The sequence below is a fragment of the Prinia subflava genome, chromosome 1 (assembly GCF_021018805.1).
Source record: "Prinia subflava isolate CZ2003 ecotype Zambia chromosome 1, Cam_Psub_1.2, whole genome shotgun sequence".
NCBI lineage: Eukaryota > Metazoa > Chordata > Aves > Passeriformes > Cisticolidae > Prinia > Prinia subflava.
Window position 1 is genome coordinate 129984373 of NC_086247.1, and position 21035 is coordinate 130005407.

Consider the following 21035-nt stretch of genomic DNA (forward strand, 5'->3'; position numbering starts at 1 on the left):
GGATCTGGTGACACAACTGAATGCTGCAAAGACAGTGTCTTCCAAAGAGCTGGTGCACTTTCTGTACCCAACAATACTGAACTGACATGGATCACAGGTTGCTGAGAATTTCACCAGTTTATAAAAAACTGGTGAAATATAAAATGTTTTTATAAAATGTTATAAAATCTTTTATAAAATGTTGCTGCAGAGATCAAATATATTACATTAACAGCTAGATACAAACATCAAAGCCAAAGTTAAAATAGTCTTAAACACAAGTATAACAAGTGCAATCAGTGCATGTAACCTTCTGTGCCACCTTTACTTCCACAAGTCCCTTCTTCACTAGATTTCACTCCCATTATTTCTTGTCCAGCTATTTTGTGAGCACTATACAAAGTTCCCACCTCTGTAATGTTTTATGTGCAGCATCTTCAGCACTGAGGTTCCTTACCCCAGCTGAAGCCTGTGCATGCCCTGAGATGATAAAAGAAGGAAGAATTGAAATCTGCCAGCCATGCAATGCACCATTATTACAACCAACACAAATATCAGCAATGTGAAGGAAATCCACTGAGATGCAATTCAAATCTGCCTATCAAACAATTACAGCAGAAAGTAGAAGTGGTTTTCTGTCTCCCCCAGTAATCCTATTTGTCCTGTAAAGAGATCTTATGCATAATCTTGAACTGTCAGCATTTCTGTAAAGAAATACCAGCTCAGACTTAATTGGATTTGTCAGACAATCACAGCCCAACAGTTCTCTGAGATCTAACAGCTGAACAGCTGTGGGACAACCTTCCACATTGTAATGTAAGACTATGAGTTCATTTCAAGAGGGAATATTTCCCCTGAAATTAAGTGATAAAAAGACATGATTTGTTGCACAGAATCCTGTGCCTTAACAACATCATGATGTGGTGTGGCATAGCTAAGGTTGTGTGAGCTGCTCCATATAGAAAATTATCTGCCTTTAACTGTTCAAACACTGACACTTCAGGGTGCCCTGAATATAGGAAAATGGGGGTAAAAAAAAATCACTGAGGATTCTGACTTAAACATGTAGCATTTGAAAAGAAAACAAGTATATATGTCATGGGTTAGCACTGGCTAGATGTTAGTGCACCCATGAATATATGTTTTTTCTCTAACAACTCCTGTGGGATGTGATCAGGAACAGAGCAGAGCAGGCTTAAATCTTGAAAACAAAAAAAAAACCCACTAAAACTTTATTAATTACATAAGAACAGGGACAGAAATACTCTTAAACACACACAGAGACAGAAATAAAAACTTCTTAGAACATTTCTTCTCCCAGTTTCTACCTCCCCACCCATCACTCTTCACAGACCAACCCCTGGGTTTTAGATCAAACAATCACTACTCAAAAACAAACTAATCTTCAATTCAGCAAGGGAGAGAGGAGTCTCTCTCGCACCACAGACTGTTCCTCAGAAAACACGGGTCCACCCCTTATGTGTTTCCATGTCACCCATAGCACCGCCTGGAGAAGTCTGCTAAGGTGACACTCTCTTTTTCCTATGTCCAGCGCTCTCACTGCTGTCTCATAGGCCACAACTACATACAGGGCTTTTTAAGGATGCTGCATGCCGAGCTCTCCCCTTTTCACCCAGGGGCCGGGGTTCCAGGAGCAGGTCTGCCCTGAGGGCAGAGGGCACCACCTCACCCTCCCCCTCTCTTCTCTGCTCGCTCCAACTCTTTAAGTGCCAGTCACTGTAGCAAAAGCAAGGGCAGCTGCATCTACCTAAAAATGCAGTTTATGTTTAAAAGAGACTCAAGTTCAGTCCATGGCTGACATTATGCAAGAAAAGTTTAGCTCTAAGGCTACTCCTCTCATTCTTCTATTGAGTTCCTTCTAATCATGCTTTATCATCTCGGTCCCAGGCCGCTGCCCTCTCTCTGAAAACCACTAGTCATGAGAATCAATGTCTAAGAAAAGTTTCTTTCTGCCAAGCAAGGGTTAACAGTTTCTTCTCAGCAGGGTGCTGCAAGCGGAGGCACTCCCAGGCTCCTCAAACCCCCACGTGGCTGAGCACCTTCTCCCAGAGTTTGGGGGGGAGGGGGGTGAGCACACACAGAAGGCACTTCCACAGTTTTCTACCCCTCCATCCTGGACGGGGCAGCTCAGTTCCAGTTCTGTCCCTTCTCTTCTCCCCCCCCCCCCGGGGGCTCCGGCTTACCTGAGCCGACCACGTGTTTCCCCTCCCCCACCCAGCCTCGTGGCCGGGCAGGGGAAGGAGGCCTGACACCTCCCTCTGCTGAAACCAGGATCTGAAAAGAGGCCGAGCCCCCCAGACTCCTGCTTTTAACTCTTTGTGTCCTCAGAGGCGTGTCTAAACCTCTGAGTGACCAATCCAAGTGCTAGCAGAAAAGCTGATCACTGATTGGACTGCCCACATCCCCTTAGAAAAATTCACCTCCCCCCCCAACCACAACAATATATTATATTACATATAAACAAAAAATATAGCAGAACGTGTATCTTAGCTGAAGAGCAGAAATACTTCCTAATCCTTTTGGAATAAGAAATGACTTTTTGTGTCACCTACATGTATAAACAGACACACAAAAACTTGCTCTGTGACATGAGCTTCCTGTTCTGTTCAGGCTTCTGTGGGCTGGAATAGTGCATTTTAAAGACAATCTAGGGGATAATGGCCTAAGATTACAGCATACTCATCCCTTGAAATGATGGAGAAGTTGTATGTTCAGGAAGTACAATAAACCCAATCTTAAAACACTTCCAGTGCCACAAATTGTGGTTTCTTTAATGAAGATCTGGATTATTTTATACGTATCTGGATCCAGAAAAAAAGTTATTATACAGACTTTACATTGAAAATTGAAGTGATATTCATTTCCCTAGTTTTAAAATAACAGGTTATATAGCTAAATACAGGTTATGTAGCTAAATGCATTCGTATTTAGAAGACTATCAGTTTAAGTACTCTACAATGTTATTTTGTGTATTTGCAGAGTTGGTAACCAGCATGTATATGACTGAGGAATATAAGTAAACTTTGCACTGAATTCTAACCCATGCTTTGACCTGAGGCAAAAGCGAATTAATGTGTTGAGTCTATCACTATTAACAGTCAGGAGTAATAAACTTGCCTACCTGTTGGCTTATCCACACCAAGGAATCCAGCCTGTCCCAGGATTTTAAACACTTTATGTGCTGGGAACTGTCCTTCTTCTTCCCACTTGTCCACAAAGGGATTAATGTCCTTGTCAATGATCTAGATTTGGAAAACAAATTGTACAAGTTATAAACACAGGCATCCAACACAAAAACTTTTGACTACTTATACCTAAAAACTGTAATTCAAGAAGAAAAAAAATATACAGGGAAAAATTTGTACGCCCACTCATTTTCTCACTTCCTGTTGGATTTCCTTATTCTCCACTCACTCACAACTATTACAACAAATGTAATGAGGCAAATGTAAATAATTCTTTTAGCAATTACTGCTAAAACAGGCCATCAGGGCTAATTTAAGCCTCTCCAAGGTCCATGAAAATGGGTGTTTCCCCCATTTGTTACCTTTTTGGATACAGTTTCTAAAAAGTGACAGGAAGGGAAATCGGGATTATCCTCAAAGGAACCTTGGCAAAAAGGTTGATCTGTTCTCGATGACCACATAGAGGATCAAGAAAGTCAAGCAGAAGAGATTCATTTCCTCTCCCTTTGCCTGAAACACTCTCAAGGAAGTTGGTGCTGTTCAGGGCATTTACGTCCAGTCTGTATTTAGACTTCCCCACAAGTCTGACAGAACATGTACTGGAAAAGCAGATCTTCTTCCAAAATTTGTAATATTGCCAAATCTAATCCCTGAGCAACTCTTGACTGTGCTACTGCTAGTGCTGCACACCTTCCAAAAGTCAGTGTCCTGCGCTGCCTGACTGCAGTCCTTACACTGCCCAGGCTGCAGCGCTCCCTTCCAGCCTTTGCAAGAAAACACACCTGGAGTACAGCCACTACAGTCAGCAACACTTTCAGGTTTCAGGGCACAAGGGCTGGATGTTTCACCCCACGAAGTCCCAGATTTCCATGGCCATGGGAGAGGAGCAAGGTGGGCAGCCTGCGGGTGTGTTCTTGCTGCCCACCAGCTCATTGTGAGGCAGCTGGATCGTGCCCACCTCTTGCTACCTCTGCAGCCCAAAACAGGCCCTGGCACAGGCGGCTTCTGCCATGCAGCCAAGGGCACCACACACCTCAGTCAGCCTCACGAGGGAGTCCAAACGGGAAACATCCTCCCCCCAAACTAAACCCTACCAAAACAAACACCAGTTCCCAATAGAAAGGTAATGCCTTCAACCTGTGACCATGATTTTACTAGTACGCTGTTTCATGAAGAGAGAATTTGTTATTTCAAGAACTTACTCCTCTTAGTCTTCTTTCCCCACTAAATAAACAAGTCCCGTGGTGCTAACTATTTCTTGAGCTGGAAATAGAATCCTCTCCCTCCTAGACTGCTGTGTTCTTGAGACCCTGTGGAACCTTCTTCCAAACTATCTATTTATTGCACATTCTTTGGAGAATTTCAGCCCATATATGGCTGCTTTCTGCCTTCCAGTTGGCCACAGAAATAAGCATTTACTCTTTCAAATGCTGGTAACAAAAATACCACTTTTTCACTTCTCTCACCAAATTCTGAGAAAATCGTATACTGAATGTTCTACTTACTCAGTAATTATTATCTCTCTCCCTCTGTTATATTGATTAACACAGCCCTAACTACCAATAGTAAAAAAATACTTGGCAGAACCCTGTCTAGGAGAGCTCATGTTTCTCTTCTATATTGCCATATACCATATGCTCAAATCCTAAGATGCTGGCCCTCGATGTTGAAGGTGGTGAAACACCTTTTTGGCTGTAATAGCATCTGGCAATGCTCACTGGATAACACCCAGAGGAATACTTGAAAGAACATACAAAAAGTTACTCAAGTATTTTGATGGATCTTGGCAAAAATATGTGGTGAGTATACTAACACAGAGATTTGTTTGTTGTAGCTGGTACTGGGCCAAGTGTTTTGCAGCCTACATACAAAGCTACCTTTGAAGTTAAGCAGATTCTGAATGACTAAGCCATGATTTCTGCAGGTTTGCTCCTGTGCCTTTCAGTAAAACTCAAATTTCTTAACAGAACTGACTCATTACCAGGTGAGGTTTGCCACACTGAGTAAAACAAGATCTTCCTTGCATGACACAATGATAAAATCCCCAAAGACAACCTCACTGCACAAGCCATAAATTGTGTATGGCTTTTTTTAAAAAAAATAAAAACACAGTCCAGATACTGATAGCCACATTTTCTTCTTAGTTATTGGACCATTCAGTGTGTTTTTGCAAATATTTAAATAAGCCCTGTCCAAAGCTTTTATGCTTCAGTCAAAAATGGCTAGCAAAAAATCACACATGTTATTGTATAATCATGAGAGGATTGGGGGAACACCTGCCCTTGCACTAGCACATACAAACATAAGCCAAGCTGCTGGAGAAATGCAGTACTGCTCAAGTGGCTGGTGCTTCAGCACTGATTACTGGGTATTGTCATCCCTCCCTAGATGGGCTAACTGGAACAAGGAGAGGTATTTTTACAGGTTCAAGCCAACAGTGACAGAATGATCACAAAATTTAACATTTGCTTAAAACATTGCTGAAGACAGGTCAAATAATGCTTTGTACTTAACCATCTGATTTGTCCCTTCCTTAGGCTTTAACAATTTCCTCATGTTTGTGCCCCTAGAAATATATTTTACACTTGAACTGTAGACACGTATTATGTAGGCACCGTAATTTAAACCTTAAGTTATCCATGCAGTGTTTGGCAATTATACACAAGTGAGGTTTCAGCAGTATGTGAGCAGCTGGTCTGCTTATTTATATATGCTTTATCATGAGAAACATGGAAATCATGGGTGCCAGCATTTGGACTTCCATCACTAGGACAACAACTACAAAAAGATCTAAAACTTCTATCAGTAGAAATATTTAGCACTGCATACTACAGATGCCATCTGACAAATATTCCCAGCCACAAAAGAAATCTTTCCACCTGATCTATCCTGCCGAATTTCATTGGCATTTGGGATGTAAAGTGATTAAGGAGCCATATAACTTTCCCACCTGCTGAAGTACCAGTAAACCACAACAAAAACTCTTATTTTCCTGACAGCAAGGGCACAGTAAGTCTCATGTATGGAACTGGTGTTTTTCTCAGGCTACTTTGTTCAACCACTGAAGATGCAACCCTAAAGGTCTAGGCTCTGGAGGCAGCCTTGGTTTAGCCTGCATCCCAGCAGGAGCTCAGGCTGCTCTCTGGGAAGCCTCCAAAAAATGGCCTCAGAGCTGTTATCAGCTGTGAATTATTAAAAATACTCTGGATACTTGCCAGTGGGAAATGCATCAAGCCAACAAATTCACTTCATGTTAAATGACAGTAAGAAAAATAAGTGTTTTTGTTAGAAACTGTCTTGACAAAGTTTTGTGAAAACAGCACCTGTAGCTTCCTGCCCAGGAGTAAGGAAATGCCATGGCAGGGTTAGAGAGGGGACAGAGACATAAATTCAGATTTTTTTAGAAACAGGTAATTTTAATTTCTCTTCAGAAAAGAGCAATGAAAATATCCCCCCAAATCACTGCCACAGTTTGGAGTATTCTCCACTGAAACTTAGTATATTATTTAAATGAGAAAAATAACAAAAATATATGATGCTGATGCTCAGAATTTTGTACTATTGTACCAGCAGCTACCCAGAAACATTAGCAATTGCCACTTTATTCTGCATTCTAAAATAACTGCATTCCACAACAGTAAAAACTGTACTTGAATTATTTCGGTACTGAGAGTATGTACATATGTCCTTCACAGCAATTAAAGATTAGTTTTCATTATTCACCTGTATGTTTACCTTCTATCATGCAATTCAGAAATTAAAAACCATACCAGTTCTACAGACAATACCTCCTCTAAGTACCCCCTAAAAGACTGCTCAGTGTACAGTTTCAGCACACTGTTAGCAAGTGGATGAATTTTGAAACAATAAACTGAATTCTTAAAAAATTACACAAATTTTTACTGAAGTTTCCTGTGAGTTATACCTCAGCTGAGCTTAGACTAATTTACTAGAGAAGAAAGAGAAATTGTCTAAGAAAAAGGTATTTTGTATTAAGAAGATTAAATGGAGTCTGTGGGGACAAGATTAAATTAGATGTTAGGAAGAAATTCTTTCCTCAGAGGGTGGTAAAACACTGGAACAGGTTGCCCAGAGAAGTTGTGGTTGCCTTGTCCCTGAAGTGTTCAAGGTCAGGTTGAAAGGGGCCTTGAGCAACCTGATCTACTGACCAGTGTTCCTGCCCATGGCAGGGGGGCTGGAAATAGATGACATTCAAGGTCCTCTCCAACCCAAACCATTCTATGAATCTATGATTTTATGACATAACTGTTCCATATTATGTTAGGAGCAGCATTTTTTCCCTTTAAATCAAGTTACAGCAATTGAACTTAGCTCTATTATTATAATAGCCAAAAATGACACAGTTAACAGGATCTTTACTGTAAAAAGCAAATAAATAAACAACAAACCACTAATGACAAATCTTGAGTGGTACATTAGCACAACAAGGACTAGAACAGGAGGTAATAGACCAGAGATTCCTTTTCTTTCCATATCAACAATAAATAAAGCAAATAACTAACAGCCTTCGAAACAACATTTGTTCTTTAGTTTCAATCAAAACCACAGGCAGCAGTGATTGCACAGTGAGGCAACTCAGCATTGTAGAACACTCTGCTGGGGTCAAGGTAGTACTTCAGAAAGATGCAAGGCAAAGCTGAGGTGGGCAAACCCATGGGCTACACGTGGGTGCTGCCAAACCTGGACTCCTAAACCAGGGATGCAAGGCAGCCAAGACCCCACTGGCGAGCTCCTGGCTGGCCACACGTGCAGCCTGTGCAGGTCTTCTCAGCTGCTCCCCAGGAGGACCTGGGGAAGGTTTTCCATGATGATATGGGGTTGAACTGAAAAAGTTCAATTTAAGAGCAGACATCCATTTCATCACCCTGTGAAAAACGTGAAAGAAAAGAGTCCGAAGTCCAAAGAGCAGTTGCCCACTTCTCACATGTAGATCTCCATCCTGGTTCCCCCAAAGCATGCATCCTCAGCACACCTGAATGAGTTTTTCAGAATATATTACTCATTTCTTCTCACTCCTGGGCTTGGAGGTCACAGCCCTCCTTGACTTTTTCAAGACTCTTGCAAAGCCCTAAATAAAGTTTGATGGACAATCGTTTCCCAATAATACTCCTCAGAAAGGTAGGAGAAGGGCACAGGGAAGGAGACTGAGGTGTGGAAACACATTCTGGACAGAACTAGGGATAATATAGATGCGTGAAAGAAGCAGGTCAGCTGCTTGCAGCTGCTACCTACTAGAGAGGCTGTGGAAAGACTGATCCTCTGCCACAGCAGCTCACTGATGAGAATGTCTATGGCACGCGGCAGGGAAAACCATGTCCTGCTGTCCCTCCTCCATTTATAAAGTCCCTCCAGCACTGACAGGATGGATGGCAGTGCTGTGCTTCCAGCCCTCACCATACATGCCAGGAGAACCTAGCAGAAGCCAGGAGCTGCCCATGTGCCTGGATCACCCAGCACAGTGGTGGCGAGCCTGGCCTGACAGGCTCGGTGCCCCAGCAGAAGAGGCAAGCATTCAGTCTGCGATGACAGCGGTGCAGAAGCAGAGGCAGTATGTGGCTTAAAAGACCACAACAGGCTAAAAATAACTCCATTAAACAAATATGATTTAACCACACAGCAGCCAGAAAATGCTCCCTGCAGTGCTAACCTTGCCTGCTCATACAAAGTTATTTAGTGCACTTTCTTCTGGCAAGCAAAATCCATTATTACAAGCTTGCCTGTGGTCTCCAGTAATCTAAAGAGTGAAGCTGCAGCCTACTGCTTCCTCTTTCAGGATGCACCACTAGCACAGGGCAAAGGTCTTCAGGAAGTTTTGCAGGACCGTTTTCTGGGGATTGTTTTCTTTGTGGATGGGTTTTTGCGGGTTGGTTGGTTTGGGTTTTTTGTTGTTTTTTTCTGGGGGGTCTTGTTTGTTTGTTTCGGGGTGGTTTGTTTTTTTTTTTTTCTGGTTGGTTGGTTTGGTGTTTCTTTTCAAACTAATTGAAACAAGGGGATAGCCCTCACTCCTCCTACAAAACATACATTATTATTAGTTAGCAGCTCACCTAGGAGATCTATGTAAAATATAACTCACTGCTATGCAAGGGGTCCTGTCAAGATAGCAAATGTCCCAGATGCTACCAAAACACTTCTCTGCTTCACAGACAAGGCTTTTGCCCTCAATACAGAAGGTTTGGTATTTGGGTACAATATGCACCTCTTGCTCAATATCCCAGGTTGGCTACCCAGCCAAACATATCATGTGACACACTTGGGCAAATGACCAGCTACAAGAGTTGCACATGGGACTTGAGGCTAGGTCTCAGTGATGATATGGAAACTTTCATGCTCTGAGCTGTCATCAGACTGTTTCTGGAAACAAGCCATATCATGATGATATGGGGTTGAACTGAAAAAGTTGAGTTTAAAAGTAGACAGCCATTACCCTGTGAAAAATCTGTGGCAGAAAAAAAGTTCTAGAAGAAGAATACCCTGATAATTAAAATAAAGAACAAAAAATACATCATTTTGACTTAAGCTTTTCAAACCTTTCATCTCCCCAACTTTACTGCACATTTCATGTGCAGAAGCCAATGGCTTTACTTGGTGACTGCAGGACAAGATGTAGCCCACACAGAGAAAAAACCGTACTGGATGAAGAGGACACTTAAAGCCAGCTGGAATGTATCACTGAAAAGAAAAAAGAAAGTGGATTTCTCCAATGCTGTTGCATATAGCTGGGGCCAGAACTCACCTTCCAGAGAAGCTTCCAAGGGATTTTAAACCAGTATTGAGTAGGCTTATAGAAGGAAAAAACCCAGAAAATTTTCCTAATGCTGGAAAACACAAGGCTGAAATGGGAAATACATGTACTTAAAACTGATTAATTAGAGCACCACAGTTAATTTTTGTACCTTCAATTAAGCTGTGCCACAGGCAACAAAGTACGCTGCAATCTGCTACAGCACTGGGTACCGAAGACTGCAGTGCTCTCCACATATGGGAACAAACAGTAACTAAATGAAATTTTCCCTTCCTCAGAGGAAAAAATAATAGTGGAGGCAAAAACCCTACAATGTAAGAGTTGGCAGCCTCTCGTTGTATAATAAAACATACCTGCCCTCATCTATTTTTACAAAATCTGATTTTCCATGGAAAAAGAGCATGCACTTTATTCTACAATTGTGCCTGGTTTAATAATTTGTCAGTATCTAGACATGCTTCTGTTTAAATCATTGTGTTTCTTCCTTTTCACTTCAACACAGATTCTTGCAACAAACCTAACAGACAAAGCAAGGCTGATAACCTGGTTCAGAAATTTGAATACTAATTAACTTTTGGTCCCATACATCTGGCTACAGTTTTTGCTTTGGGAAACCAAAAAATCCAAACCCCGTATCAATGACAAAGTTTTTGCCAACACTTACTGAAATCTAAAAAATGCTACAAGTTTGCCAGGGAGTGCAGAAGCATGTGCTGCCCTCCACCCTATGCAGCTGCTGGCACATCTGGGAGCCTCATTGCTGAAGCAGAGAGCTCATACATCATCATTACACTAAGAAAATGTGTACCCAACCCGCCACCCTGGAGCTGAGCCCTGCTCAACCACTTCCTGAGGAATGAGAGCCTAGAAGGCAGCTCCAGCTAGGAAGGAATACACACGATCCCAGCCAACACCTTCTCCCTCCTTATGTCATTTTTCCAAAGACAGCTGCAAAGATGAATCCCCTCTGTGCAGACGTGAGTGTCTTGGCAGTCCCTGCATGCTCACAACCACAACCCCCTCAACTGCCCTATCCAAGAATATAGCAGAAAAGGAAGGATCCCAAAATTTGTGAAAAAGTGAGTGCTGAGGGTACAGCTATTCCTAGGATCTGAGGGCAGATGCTTTTAAACCAGGGTAGTCTGACAAGATTAAAAATGTGTGGTGTGCCAATCTAGGCACTGATCTTGGACAAACCTTTTGGATGACAGGGAGCTCTGGCCCCACCATCACATCTGAACAGTCAGACAAAACTTGTATCTACTCCAGGTGTTTGCTCAGTCAAAAAATGCTTTTTGAAACACAATTTTAGTTGTCATAATTGCATAATGGTATTGCCTAATCAAATGTGGCAATGATAAAGCAATATAATAGCTAGATCTGAGACACAAAAATATCTACTAGGCACACTTCTACTAAAAACTGTTCACTGAAAAGTCTAACTAGGTACAGTGGAAATTTTTTCTAACATTGATATGTGTCAGGGAAAAACCCCAATGTTGGGACACAACAACAGTAATCTCAGATGTATGCACTACTCTGACACCAACTAACAAAAAGGAGTGCTGATTACAGAAGTGCCTTTATTGCACTTTTGCTACACATTGAAGCATTTGTAGAGAAAGCGACATTTTCTCTATTATGAGAAAAAACTTTTTGCAGAACTTGCCTAAATAAGCTGAAGCTCATTTCTTTTTTTCTCTCATCCTACTTCTTGGTAGGGCACTAGTAGGTGTACTGGATGGTCTCTCATATTACAGTGTTGTATCCCAGCCACCTCTTCCAACCAACAACAAAATTCAATTATAAAGATTTCCTCCCTGATAAATTGCTACCAAAAATTCTTGGCACCACCAAGAGAATTAGCCCCTAAATGTTTGTATGATGTTTCTGTCAGACACAAGATGAAAAAGAGTACTGTAATACCCCAGAATCTGAGAATGCATTTTGCTTCCCTTAGACAAAAGGGCAGTCAGTGCAGAATCTGTGAGCCTTACCAGTGTCACATCTAACTGTTTTCTTCCTGAAGCTTTTAACTCAGGTGTATGATTTATTAGGTTTTTAAATTACAGGTACCAGTCATGTATTGTTCAGATTCAGCTGCATGTTTTCTCTCTTCCAACTTAGTCAGAAAGTAGCATTTAAATGATTCTTTGTAATACCAACAAAGCTATAACTTCACCATCCTGTAGCAGGGGTTTATGACTTCTTAAATTGATAAATAAACCAGCTCCCTCCAAGGTGCTCCAATGTTAATAGTGGTCATCCTTCATTATTTTGCAGGTAGTCAGAAAGAGCTGTATTTTTTTGACAGAAAATTTACAGAAATTTTACCAGAAAGTTAAAGGAAGTATCGACATTAAATTCAGATCCTGCATGCTCTAATATGAAGAGACATTAACTGCTGCAAATATATATATATATTTATATTAATAACAGAAACTCATGACATACAAGCCAAGAGTGGCAAACAAAGAAGCAGTGTCCTTTGGTGGAGTCTCATTGTCCTGAGGGAAATTCTCATCCCACAGACACACAACAGAGTGTAACTATACTCAGTCACCGCCGGGCATAAAATGAAATGTCATTTATATTACATGCAACTCTAGCAAAATATATGTCAAATTTCACCATTTCCCAAAGTTTCTTACTACTAATGTCAGAGAAAAAGACAAATAGACAGCCCATATACATTCTGTATGTATATGAATACTGTTAGACACACATACACACAATAAGTTAAACCTTTTTTCTTCAAATCAGTTATACAAACTACTGGAGCAAGCTGTAGGATATCAGTGTACTGCAAGCATTGTTCAACAAGTTAAGGAAAAGTTACGTTTTCAATTTCCAAGAGGAAGGGTGGTGACCTATAAAGTTGTAAAGGAAACCACTCACAGCATTATTTCAATACCCTTGCTAAAAACAGCCCCCTGGAAGTATAAGAGTCTCTTCCTCATCCTGCCCAGAACAATTGGGAAATTATAGATCATTTAAAGTACGTTATCTTAACATACTAAAAAATAAAATTAATGCAAACAAACAAAACCCACAGTTCTTACTCATGGAATTACTCTGCTCTTGCCTCTGATTTCTCTGGTACTCACATCTGGATTTAACTACTGGAAAGGGTGCCCCAGAATACATAACAGGTATACTTAAAATGTTTTGCAGATACTGAATGGTCATTCTCTCCCAATTACTTTGGGAACATTTTTCAATTTATCCTAAAGTCATTGGGGACAGGCTTTAGATAAGCCAAATCAAATACTGATTGCTAGAAGCTTTGTGTGAACAATTTCAGACTGGATTTGATATAAATAGTGATTTTTCTTTTCTTCCAATATCAGAGCAAATCTAAAATAAGTGCTACATAAGCATTTTTTAAATGCAGGACAATGAAAAAAGCAGGTTTATACTGCCTACTGTGATTTATTCCACAATATAATCATCACAGGGCTTTATGTGATAAATGTAGCATCACATTCTCTCTTAGCCCATGATGTATCTATCTGCACTGAACCCAGCAAGGTAGAGCATCCTGTTATCTGCACTTCAGCAGGCATGGCAGGCATAAAAACATGGGAGGGGAAAGTTTAAAAAAAAAAAAAAAAGGCATTGTGTCACCCAGCAGAGCAGCAAACACTGTACTAGCAGACACTAATACAGCTACTTCCCCTGTTCTCAATAAATACACAGCTGCAAATAGATGAGACATAAAACAATGTGTGCCTTAACCTATCCATGACAAAGAAGGGGGATTTAAAATCTTCCAGATCATCACCTTCACAAGGTCTGGCCTTGTCCTCTGTGTTTCAGGACACTAGTTTTTTATTGATGCAGTTGTTGTCCCTGGGCAGGTAATGAAGAGCAGCATGCCAGGGAACAAGTTCATCAGGCGAGGAGCTCTGCAGATACACAGATAGATGAAGGCTCTCTCCACACAGAATCAGCACAAATTTGACATAATGGTATTAGCTACCAAATTCTACACTAGTAATCCAGGTGAGAGAGGACGATTCATTTCCAGCTTCTTCCATTGGTTCTTTCTGTATCATCTTATTTCTCCTTTGCAAAGAGTCCAGGAATGTAATGAAATTAATTTATTAAGGAAGTGACACATTATGCATCTCTTTCCCTTCTTGCTTGGGTTTCTTTTCTGTGACACAGAAGAGGCACCCCCTTCTCCCAAAGCTCAGTGATAACACATCTCAGTGATACAAAACCTGATTAATACATTGGGTTTGGGACATTTTAACACTGGAAATGTGAAAGTTATTGCCTAAAAACTCCAAACCTGAGGTAAACATTGCATGACTCAGGATTAACTCCACTATCGTTTGTCCACAGTGAACTGGAGAAGAGGTGAAATTTGGATTAAAAATAAGTTTATCCAGGGAAATATAAGATTCTGAAAGTAATTTTTTTAAGTGTCCACAAAGATAGGACAGCATAGCTCCAAACTCATGTAAAAAAAGTCGGTATCTGGCAATCCAGAGCATACTGTTTTAAAAAAACTACAGCAGAGCACTGCCCGACCAGCTAGAATTTGGACTCTTGCCTGCAGGCCAATGTGAGGTAAGCCCTTACATTCCCTTCTCCTGAACCCACTGTATGTTTGTTCTCATGTGGTGGCCACAATAACGCTGTTTGGCCCTTGGAGAAGGCACTGCGCTCCAGCACTTTTCTCAGCGGTTCACAGGGTAAAGGTGGATGTTCCTTTCCCACCGCTGCTCGGCCCCACACCGGGGCTCCCTACAGCCGAACCGGCCGATTCTCCGGCCTTGGCAGGTGCCCTGAGCAGAACACGGAGACCTACAGGTGACCCCGACATCGCCGACGGGCATACGCAGAGCTCGCCAGCACTACTCTTACTTGCAGGTTGACATTTGGCATTCAATTTACACGCTACGTTACCAGAAGAACACCGTTTCCTTTTTACTTAGGATTTAGTTTTGCAGGAGGTTCCCATCATGTGTCCACCGTGCGCCTCTAGTTCGGGCGCAGTGCCCGGCGGGCTCTGCTCGGCAGCACCGAGCCCGCTCCGGCCCGGGCAGCACCCGGCGGGCAGGGCTCTGCCACCCGGCGGGACACAGCCAGGGCACACGCTTCCGTCTCTGCCGTTGGCACAGGGAGCTTTACTTACTTAAGCACACCCCGAGCCGTTCTGTCGGCTCGCTGCCCTTGCCCTGCTCCTCTGCCCGCACGGGGCGGCGGTGCCGGGTGTCCCATGGCCCCGCGGCTCCCCGCCCCCCGGTACCTTGCGGAGGGCGTCCCGCAGGTCGCGGTGCTGCGGGGTGTCCCCGGCGTGCCGCGGGGTGTCCCCGGCCTGCCGCGGCCCCGAGCTGCGGCCGCGCAGCGCCCGGCCCAGGCGCGCCCAGCGCCCGCCGCCCCTCAGCGCCATGGCCGCTCCCGCCGCCGGGTAAAGGCCGGCGCAGCCAGCCCGGGGCGCCCGGCAGCCCCCGCCCCGCCCCGGCCCTCCTCCCGCTCCTCTCGGCCCGCAGCGAGTCAGGCAGCTCTCGGGTTACGGCAGGTTTTCTTTAATGCCAGCGAACAGCCATGAAGCGACCGACAAGCGGGTGGCGAGCGGGCCCCGCGCAGCGACAGCGGCCGGCCGCGCCGGGAGCGGGCACAGCCGGCCCTGCCCAGCGGCCGGCGCGGGGCCCGGCAGCTTTCGCGCGGGTTTCTGTATTTTTGGAAGGAGAGATAGAAAATAAAAAGAAATCCGCTCCTGTGCTCGTTCGACACGGACCGGCGGCGGTGGGGACACGCTAGTGACTCCCTAGGGGTACAGGAGGAATGTCTGCTCCAGGGGCAGGCGCGGGGTCCCTTCTCCTAAGCGATGACACAGCCTCCCTTCTCCTTGAAGGGGTTCTTGTCCTCGGGAACCCCCTTCACCAGCGGGTCCTCTCCCGACCGCTCCTCGATGTAGTTCTTGATCTCTTCGGAGCATTTGGACACCTCGAGGGAAAGGACAGGAAAGTGGCTGCGTTATGACCGTGGGAAATGTTCATCAGAGGAGGAAACTCGTGAATTTACATTCTCTCTCATTCACCTTCCCACCAAAGCATAAACTAACTGCCCACAGAGCACTAAGCACGTGCAGACTCAGCTTCCTTCCTCTCTTTTCACAGCCCGACATTAACAGAACTTGTGAGTATCTCTGAGAATTCAAACACCACTCCGAACAGCAGTTGCTGCATAGTTAAACTTGTGTTCATAATTAGCCAATCTAGTTTTATTAAGCTGCAGATCACACTCTCCCTCAGCATGCCTTATGGTCAATAGTTTCAGAGCCAGTAACTTTCAATTCAGTTTCAAAGTATTTATGGCTTTTATGTGTTTTTCACAAACATTCAGCAATTCAGTGGTAATGTACATTCTTACTTTGCAGTTCTGCTGTAGCAATGATGAGAGTCTAACCAGTAAAGACAATTTATTTACTGGTTACCTGGGGTTATTTCAAACAATGGTTAATAAAAGAGCCTATTGTGTTATGAGACCATAACACTTCCCACAGCATTCATACCAAACTTGCACTGATGTAAGTAAGCCTCATAGAATCCACCTATGGAGAAGAAATGTGTTTAGTTTCTGTTCACTGACACAGGAGCACATGCAGCACATGTGGTAATGGTGTCTGTGGGGCCTGTGCACAAGTGCACAAGTGAACATCTGGGGCTCCTGAAGTTCCTTGTGCGCACACATCTCTTGTTCCCTGTGTCAGCAGAAACTGTCCCTAGGTGCTCAAATACCTGACATGCCTGAGGACACACTCCTGCCCTGTCCCCACCTCCTCCCTTCCTACCCGCAGGCCCTGCAGTGGTACAGCTGTGCAGTCAGCAGCAGGAACCAGCTGCTGGCCAGGTCACTAGGTGACTAGTATTTCTAATTTAAGGCCCCTTGCTTCCTCTGTTAATTATATTTTATTTCAAAGGTAAAACTACAACAAGAGAACCAATGAATTTACCTGCTGTATCACAGATAACCAAAGCATGGCCTGTGCAAAATCAAACTTTAAGCATCCAGAAAGAACAGATGTAATTCCCAATTAAACAGTGCATAAAATAAGATCTAGCTGCCTTAGAGCAAAGAAGAAGCTGGACCTACAAATCCCATTACATGTGTCTTGTTCTTCTGTGCCTTGCAAATTTTGTTCATTCAAATTGGAGCACCTAACACCATGGTAAAGTTGCACACCAAAGTATATGAAGGACCAGGGTTTGTTTTACTTCAGTCAGCACTGCCAGGATCACTTTCACTTATAAGAAAAAAAGCCTCTTAAATTACACATTTAGAAATTTTTATTCATTCCAAAGGACACTTCCTTTTTATTCTGTGAAGTTGTTAGGGGGGGGTCAAGAAAATTTTGGCTGATGTTTTTATTTTGGTACCAACAGTAATGTGGTTTCTGCATTTCTCTGTCCCATAACACCCATAGAGGTAACAGGGGACTGTGGCAATTACAACACAGATTTCATTCTCACAGTGAAACTTCTGTTACAGTGCTCTGGTAAAATTGAGCATGCTGTCTGTGCTTTAGTACAGGAAAACTGAAAAGTATCCATTTTCCTAAGTGGTCAGGGTTTTGGTTTATTCCAAAAATGTAGACAAGATTTTTAATTATTATTATTTCAAAAATTTTACATCCTGCAGAGTGTATTTCCGTTGTCTAAGAACCTTCTGAGAGATGATATAGGTATCTATACTAGTTGGATGCCAAGCCCTCAGTACTGCTGGAGCTTTAGATTATAGTGTAACATCTACAATCACTGATACCTAACTCATAGCTAAAGCATAACTCTGGCGTTCCTATTTTGTGGGCTAAAACCTAGATCTTCAATGTAATCAACATGACTAATGCTACTGATTCCCACATATAAATGTATTTTTTGTCCTAACGAGAAGCGTTTATTTAGGTGTAATTTGCTTCGGCGGGCATACAGAATTTAAAAAAAAAAAATTAAAAAAAAAAAAAGGAAAAAATAATATTAGTTTCATCGTAGCTCAAGATCAGTTTTGCACATCTTCCGTCTATAGAAATTGTACAATATCATTAACCTTTAGGGGGAAAGCACGCGTGGGAAGGAAGGCTCGGTGTGAATGTCTAACGTTTCTCTGGCACACGGCTGGGCGGGCCAGGCTCGGCACGGGCGGTGCTCTGGCTCTGCCCTCCGCCCGGGCACTCCGCAGCACAGGAAGCGGGGCGGGGGCGGCCGAGGCACAGCTGCGGCCCAGGGCACAGGGCAGTGCCGCGGTGTAGTGTCCCTGGCTTCCCAGCGGAGCACCTCCCCTAGCACCAGCACGTCCCAGGGCGTTCTGCCTACAGAAGAGGAGAACGGAGCGCGACGTGCTCCTCCCTCGCCTGGCAAGGCTGCCTTGTGCCGGCCTTGGGCGCCGGGGACTCACGGGGAGGGGAAGTTAAGGGGTGCCAAATCCACCGGGAACAGCCGCGGCCAGCAGGCCCGTGCCAGCCCCTCGGGGCGCTTTATCCCAGGGGTGGTGCGCTCCTTTCCCCGGGCTCCACAGTCACCCCCGGGAAGGACCGGCGCTCCCGCACGGTGCTAGCGGTGCTGTGCCGACAGCGCCGTCCGCGGCCCCTGACCCACAGCGGCGGAGGACCCGTCGGTGCAAACGGCGGCCGTCCCAAAACAGCCGGGGCTCTTCGGACGAGCGGCTTCCGCAGCCCCGCCGCCCGCCGTGCCCCTGGCCGCCCCGAGCCCCCGCACCGCCGCCGGGCAGGAGCGCGCTGCTCCCCGCTCCGCACCCGGCCCCGCCGCCCGCCGGGCAGCTTCGGGCCCCTTCTCCGCGCCCGCTCACCGGCTGCCTTTCCAGCTTCACTTCTTTCCGGAGCTGCTCCACTTCCATTTTCAGTTTGTCCTTCTCGCTCAGGTCCTCGATGTTGATGGCTGGCATCGTCTACACTACCGAAGCGCACTGGGAGTGAGGACAAAAGGTTACGTCTGGGCAGCGAGGGCGCCGGGCCGGAGCCCCCGGGCGGTGGCGGGGCTGTGGGACGGCCGCCCCCGGCCCGCCCCCGGCTCACTCACACGCTGCCGTCCGAGTTACCCCGCTGCTCGGCGGCGGCCGCTTCCTCTCCGGCGCGCCTGCACCCCTTCCCCGCGCCGCTCCGGCCTTTAAACCTGCACGCTAATCCCCTCTAACCGGATTAGAGCCCGCCGCCCGGCCCGGCCCCGCTGCCGGGGCGTTGACACGGGCCCTGCTGCACAGGGAGGTCCGGCCGTCCCAGCAGGAGCCGGGAGCTGGAAGACCCTCCTGTGCTGACCTCCCCGGCCTCACCCTCTGCAACTCCAGTGCGGGACAAGAGCAGCGAGGTCGGCTGGGGCTTTTGGCCCAGCGGTGAGATCTTTCTCCGCACCACCTTCTCATGCACCTCCAGGCCATAGAAATGACTCGTGCTCTGTGCCATCAGCATCCTTGAATATGTGTTCTTCTGCCCAGCGGCTAAGGCAGAAGAAGGTGGTGTGCATGGGTACATTCCTCAATACCTGTGCATTACAATCACAGATGAACTGGGCTAGAGAGGGGAAAAAAACACTCCCATACAAAGTACCCAAGCAGGTGGCCAGCCCACCAATGCCAGACACGGCCACTTTTTGGTCGGTATGTCTGCAAAGCAGAATTGCAACTCTGCATAAGAGGGTTATTGTGCCTGGCTTGCACCAAGGGTCTCCGGACACACGGAGTTATGACAGGTGTTGAGGTGGAGTACTCAATGTAAGGGAATTGATGCATTCAGAAGATGCAAGGAGTTAGGAAATTCTTCTCCTGTGGTTGCACATAGTCTTGAGGTCTAGATCCCAAATAGGGTTCTATGCTTTTAGGAACAGAGTGGTCCCTCCATGCATGTTTGTACAGCACCTAGCATCTCTCATCCTAGCAGCTGTTTTCCTACAATAGCAGTGGAAGCAGAATTCAGGACCCCTGAGACTGAACATAGTTACAGGCCATTAAAATGGGCTTGCATTCCCTCTGTTATCTGCCACTTCAAAGATCCTTACAGGCAGTTAGCCCTCCCTCTTTCCTCCGCCGTTTTTTCCCATTAAACATACTCCATTCTCCTCCTCTCCCTACTCATCAGATGTAAACAGCTGTCAGCAGCATGTAAGAATTACATCTTCTCCAGCACTGATCCTATAGTATGCTTGTATTCGTTTTACTTTAGCCAGTTCACTAAAACCAGTCTCTCTTCTTCTCCCTTTGGCTACTATCTCCCCCTCCCCAGCTGCTGGTATGCACTTTCTGCACTCCCATAAGCTACACTGACAGCTGCATTCCCAAACCCCACCAGCTGCTGGTCCTGGGCCACTCAAAACAGGTGGAAGGAGCTGGCCTGCCAGTGTCTCAGGGGACCCGGGCTGTGGGTGGGAGCAGAAACACTGTGGTGTGGAGAGGCAGAGAGCACGTGATGTGGTGGAGAAAGGTGCAGGGTGCACGAGTGAGCTGCAGGTGGGCTCTGGCACACCACTGACACGGTTAGGCTGGGAAGAACTTGGTATTCATAGCTCTGGAATTGAAAGCTTTCATTGACCTGTCTGCTGATATGACTAGCTCTGCAGGTGGCAGTCAGTAATGGAGTTTCTACCACTAGCTGTGTTAGCTTTTATTGTGCTTCATACATTTTTACAGATATTTACCTGATCTAAGTTAAAGCCAAGGAGAAGCTAAATAGCATCATTGATGGATAGGTGGCTTTAACTCAGACTTTGATTTGTATGTCTCTGTATACAGAAGAAATGGAAAATATCGAAAATGGTGTTTGCATTATAGCACTTTGTTGCTATTGCTTAAAGCATTTAAATTTCCTTATTTGCAATTCTAAAAAAATGATGAAAACTAAAGGACATCAATCTAGGACAACATATTAAAGAACATCATATTAAAACCACTTTAGTTTCCCAATATTAGAAAGAGAATGTTTTCCTTTCTTTTAGAAATAGAAAAAGTATGTGGTTTTTTTGTTTGCTGGTTCTTTTCATCTGTAGCAATATAAGATTTAATATAACTGCTCTGCCTAATAAGCTGAACAAAATCCTTAAAAATGAGGACACCCATTAGTAACAGTT

The 21035-nt window shown here is 44.7% G+C and overlaps 2 protein-coding genes across 4 annotated transcripts in view; both read right to left on the reverse strand.

Annotated features, from left to right (window-relative positions):
* Nucleotides 1–15417, reverse strand: part of LOC134558353 (probable acyl-CoA dehydrogenase 6) — a 79625-nt gene extending 64208 nt beyond the window's left edge. Inside the window, exons 1-2 of one of the 2 annotated variants that reach the window (XM_063412127.1) lie at nt 15209–15417; nt 3122–3242 (exon numbers count right to left, since the gene is read on the reverse strand). In XM_063412127.1, coding sequence (XP_063268197.1) covers nt 3122–3242; nt 15209–15352 — 265 coding nt within the window. In that variant the 5' untranslated portion in view covers nt 15353–15417. The remainder of the gene's footprint in view (nt 1–3121; nt 3243–15208) is intronic. The other variant, XM_063412118.1, reaches the window with a different exon arrangement.
* Nucleotides 15418–15467: 50 nt separating this feature from the next.
* Nucleotides 15468–19160, reverse strand: LOC134558374 (guanine nucleotide-binding protein G(I)/G(S)/G(O) subunit gamma-11). 2 transcript variants are annotated; one of them, XM_063412156.1, is made up of 3 exons: nt 18999–19160; nt 18769–18885; nt 15468–15909 (listed from the first exon to the last, which is right to left on the reverse strand). In XM_063412156.1, exons 2-3 carry the CDS (start codon nt 18862–18864, stop codon nt 15784–15786), a joined length of 222 nt encoding a protein of 73 aa, XP_063268226.1. In that variant the 5' UTR covers nt 18865–18885; nt 18999–19160; the 3' UTR covers nt 15468–15783. The 2 variants fall into 2 exon arrangements, with proteins under 2 accessions (XP_063268226.1, XP_063268235.1); XM_063412165.1 differs by having other exon boundaries at nt 19018–19150.
* Between the last annotated feature and the right edge of the window lie 1875 nt (nt 19161–21035).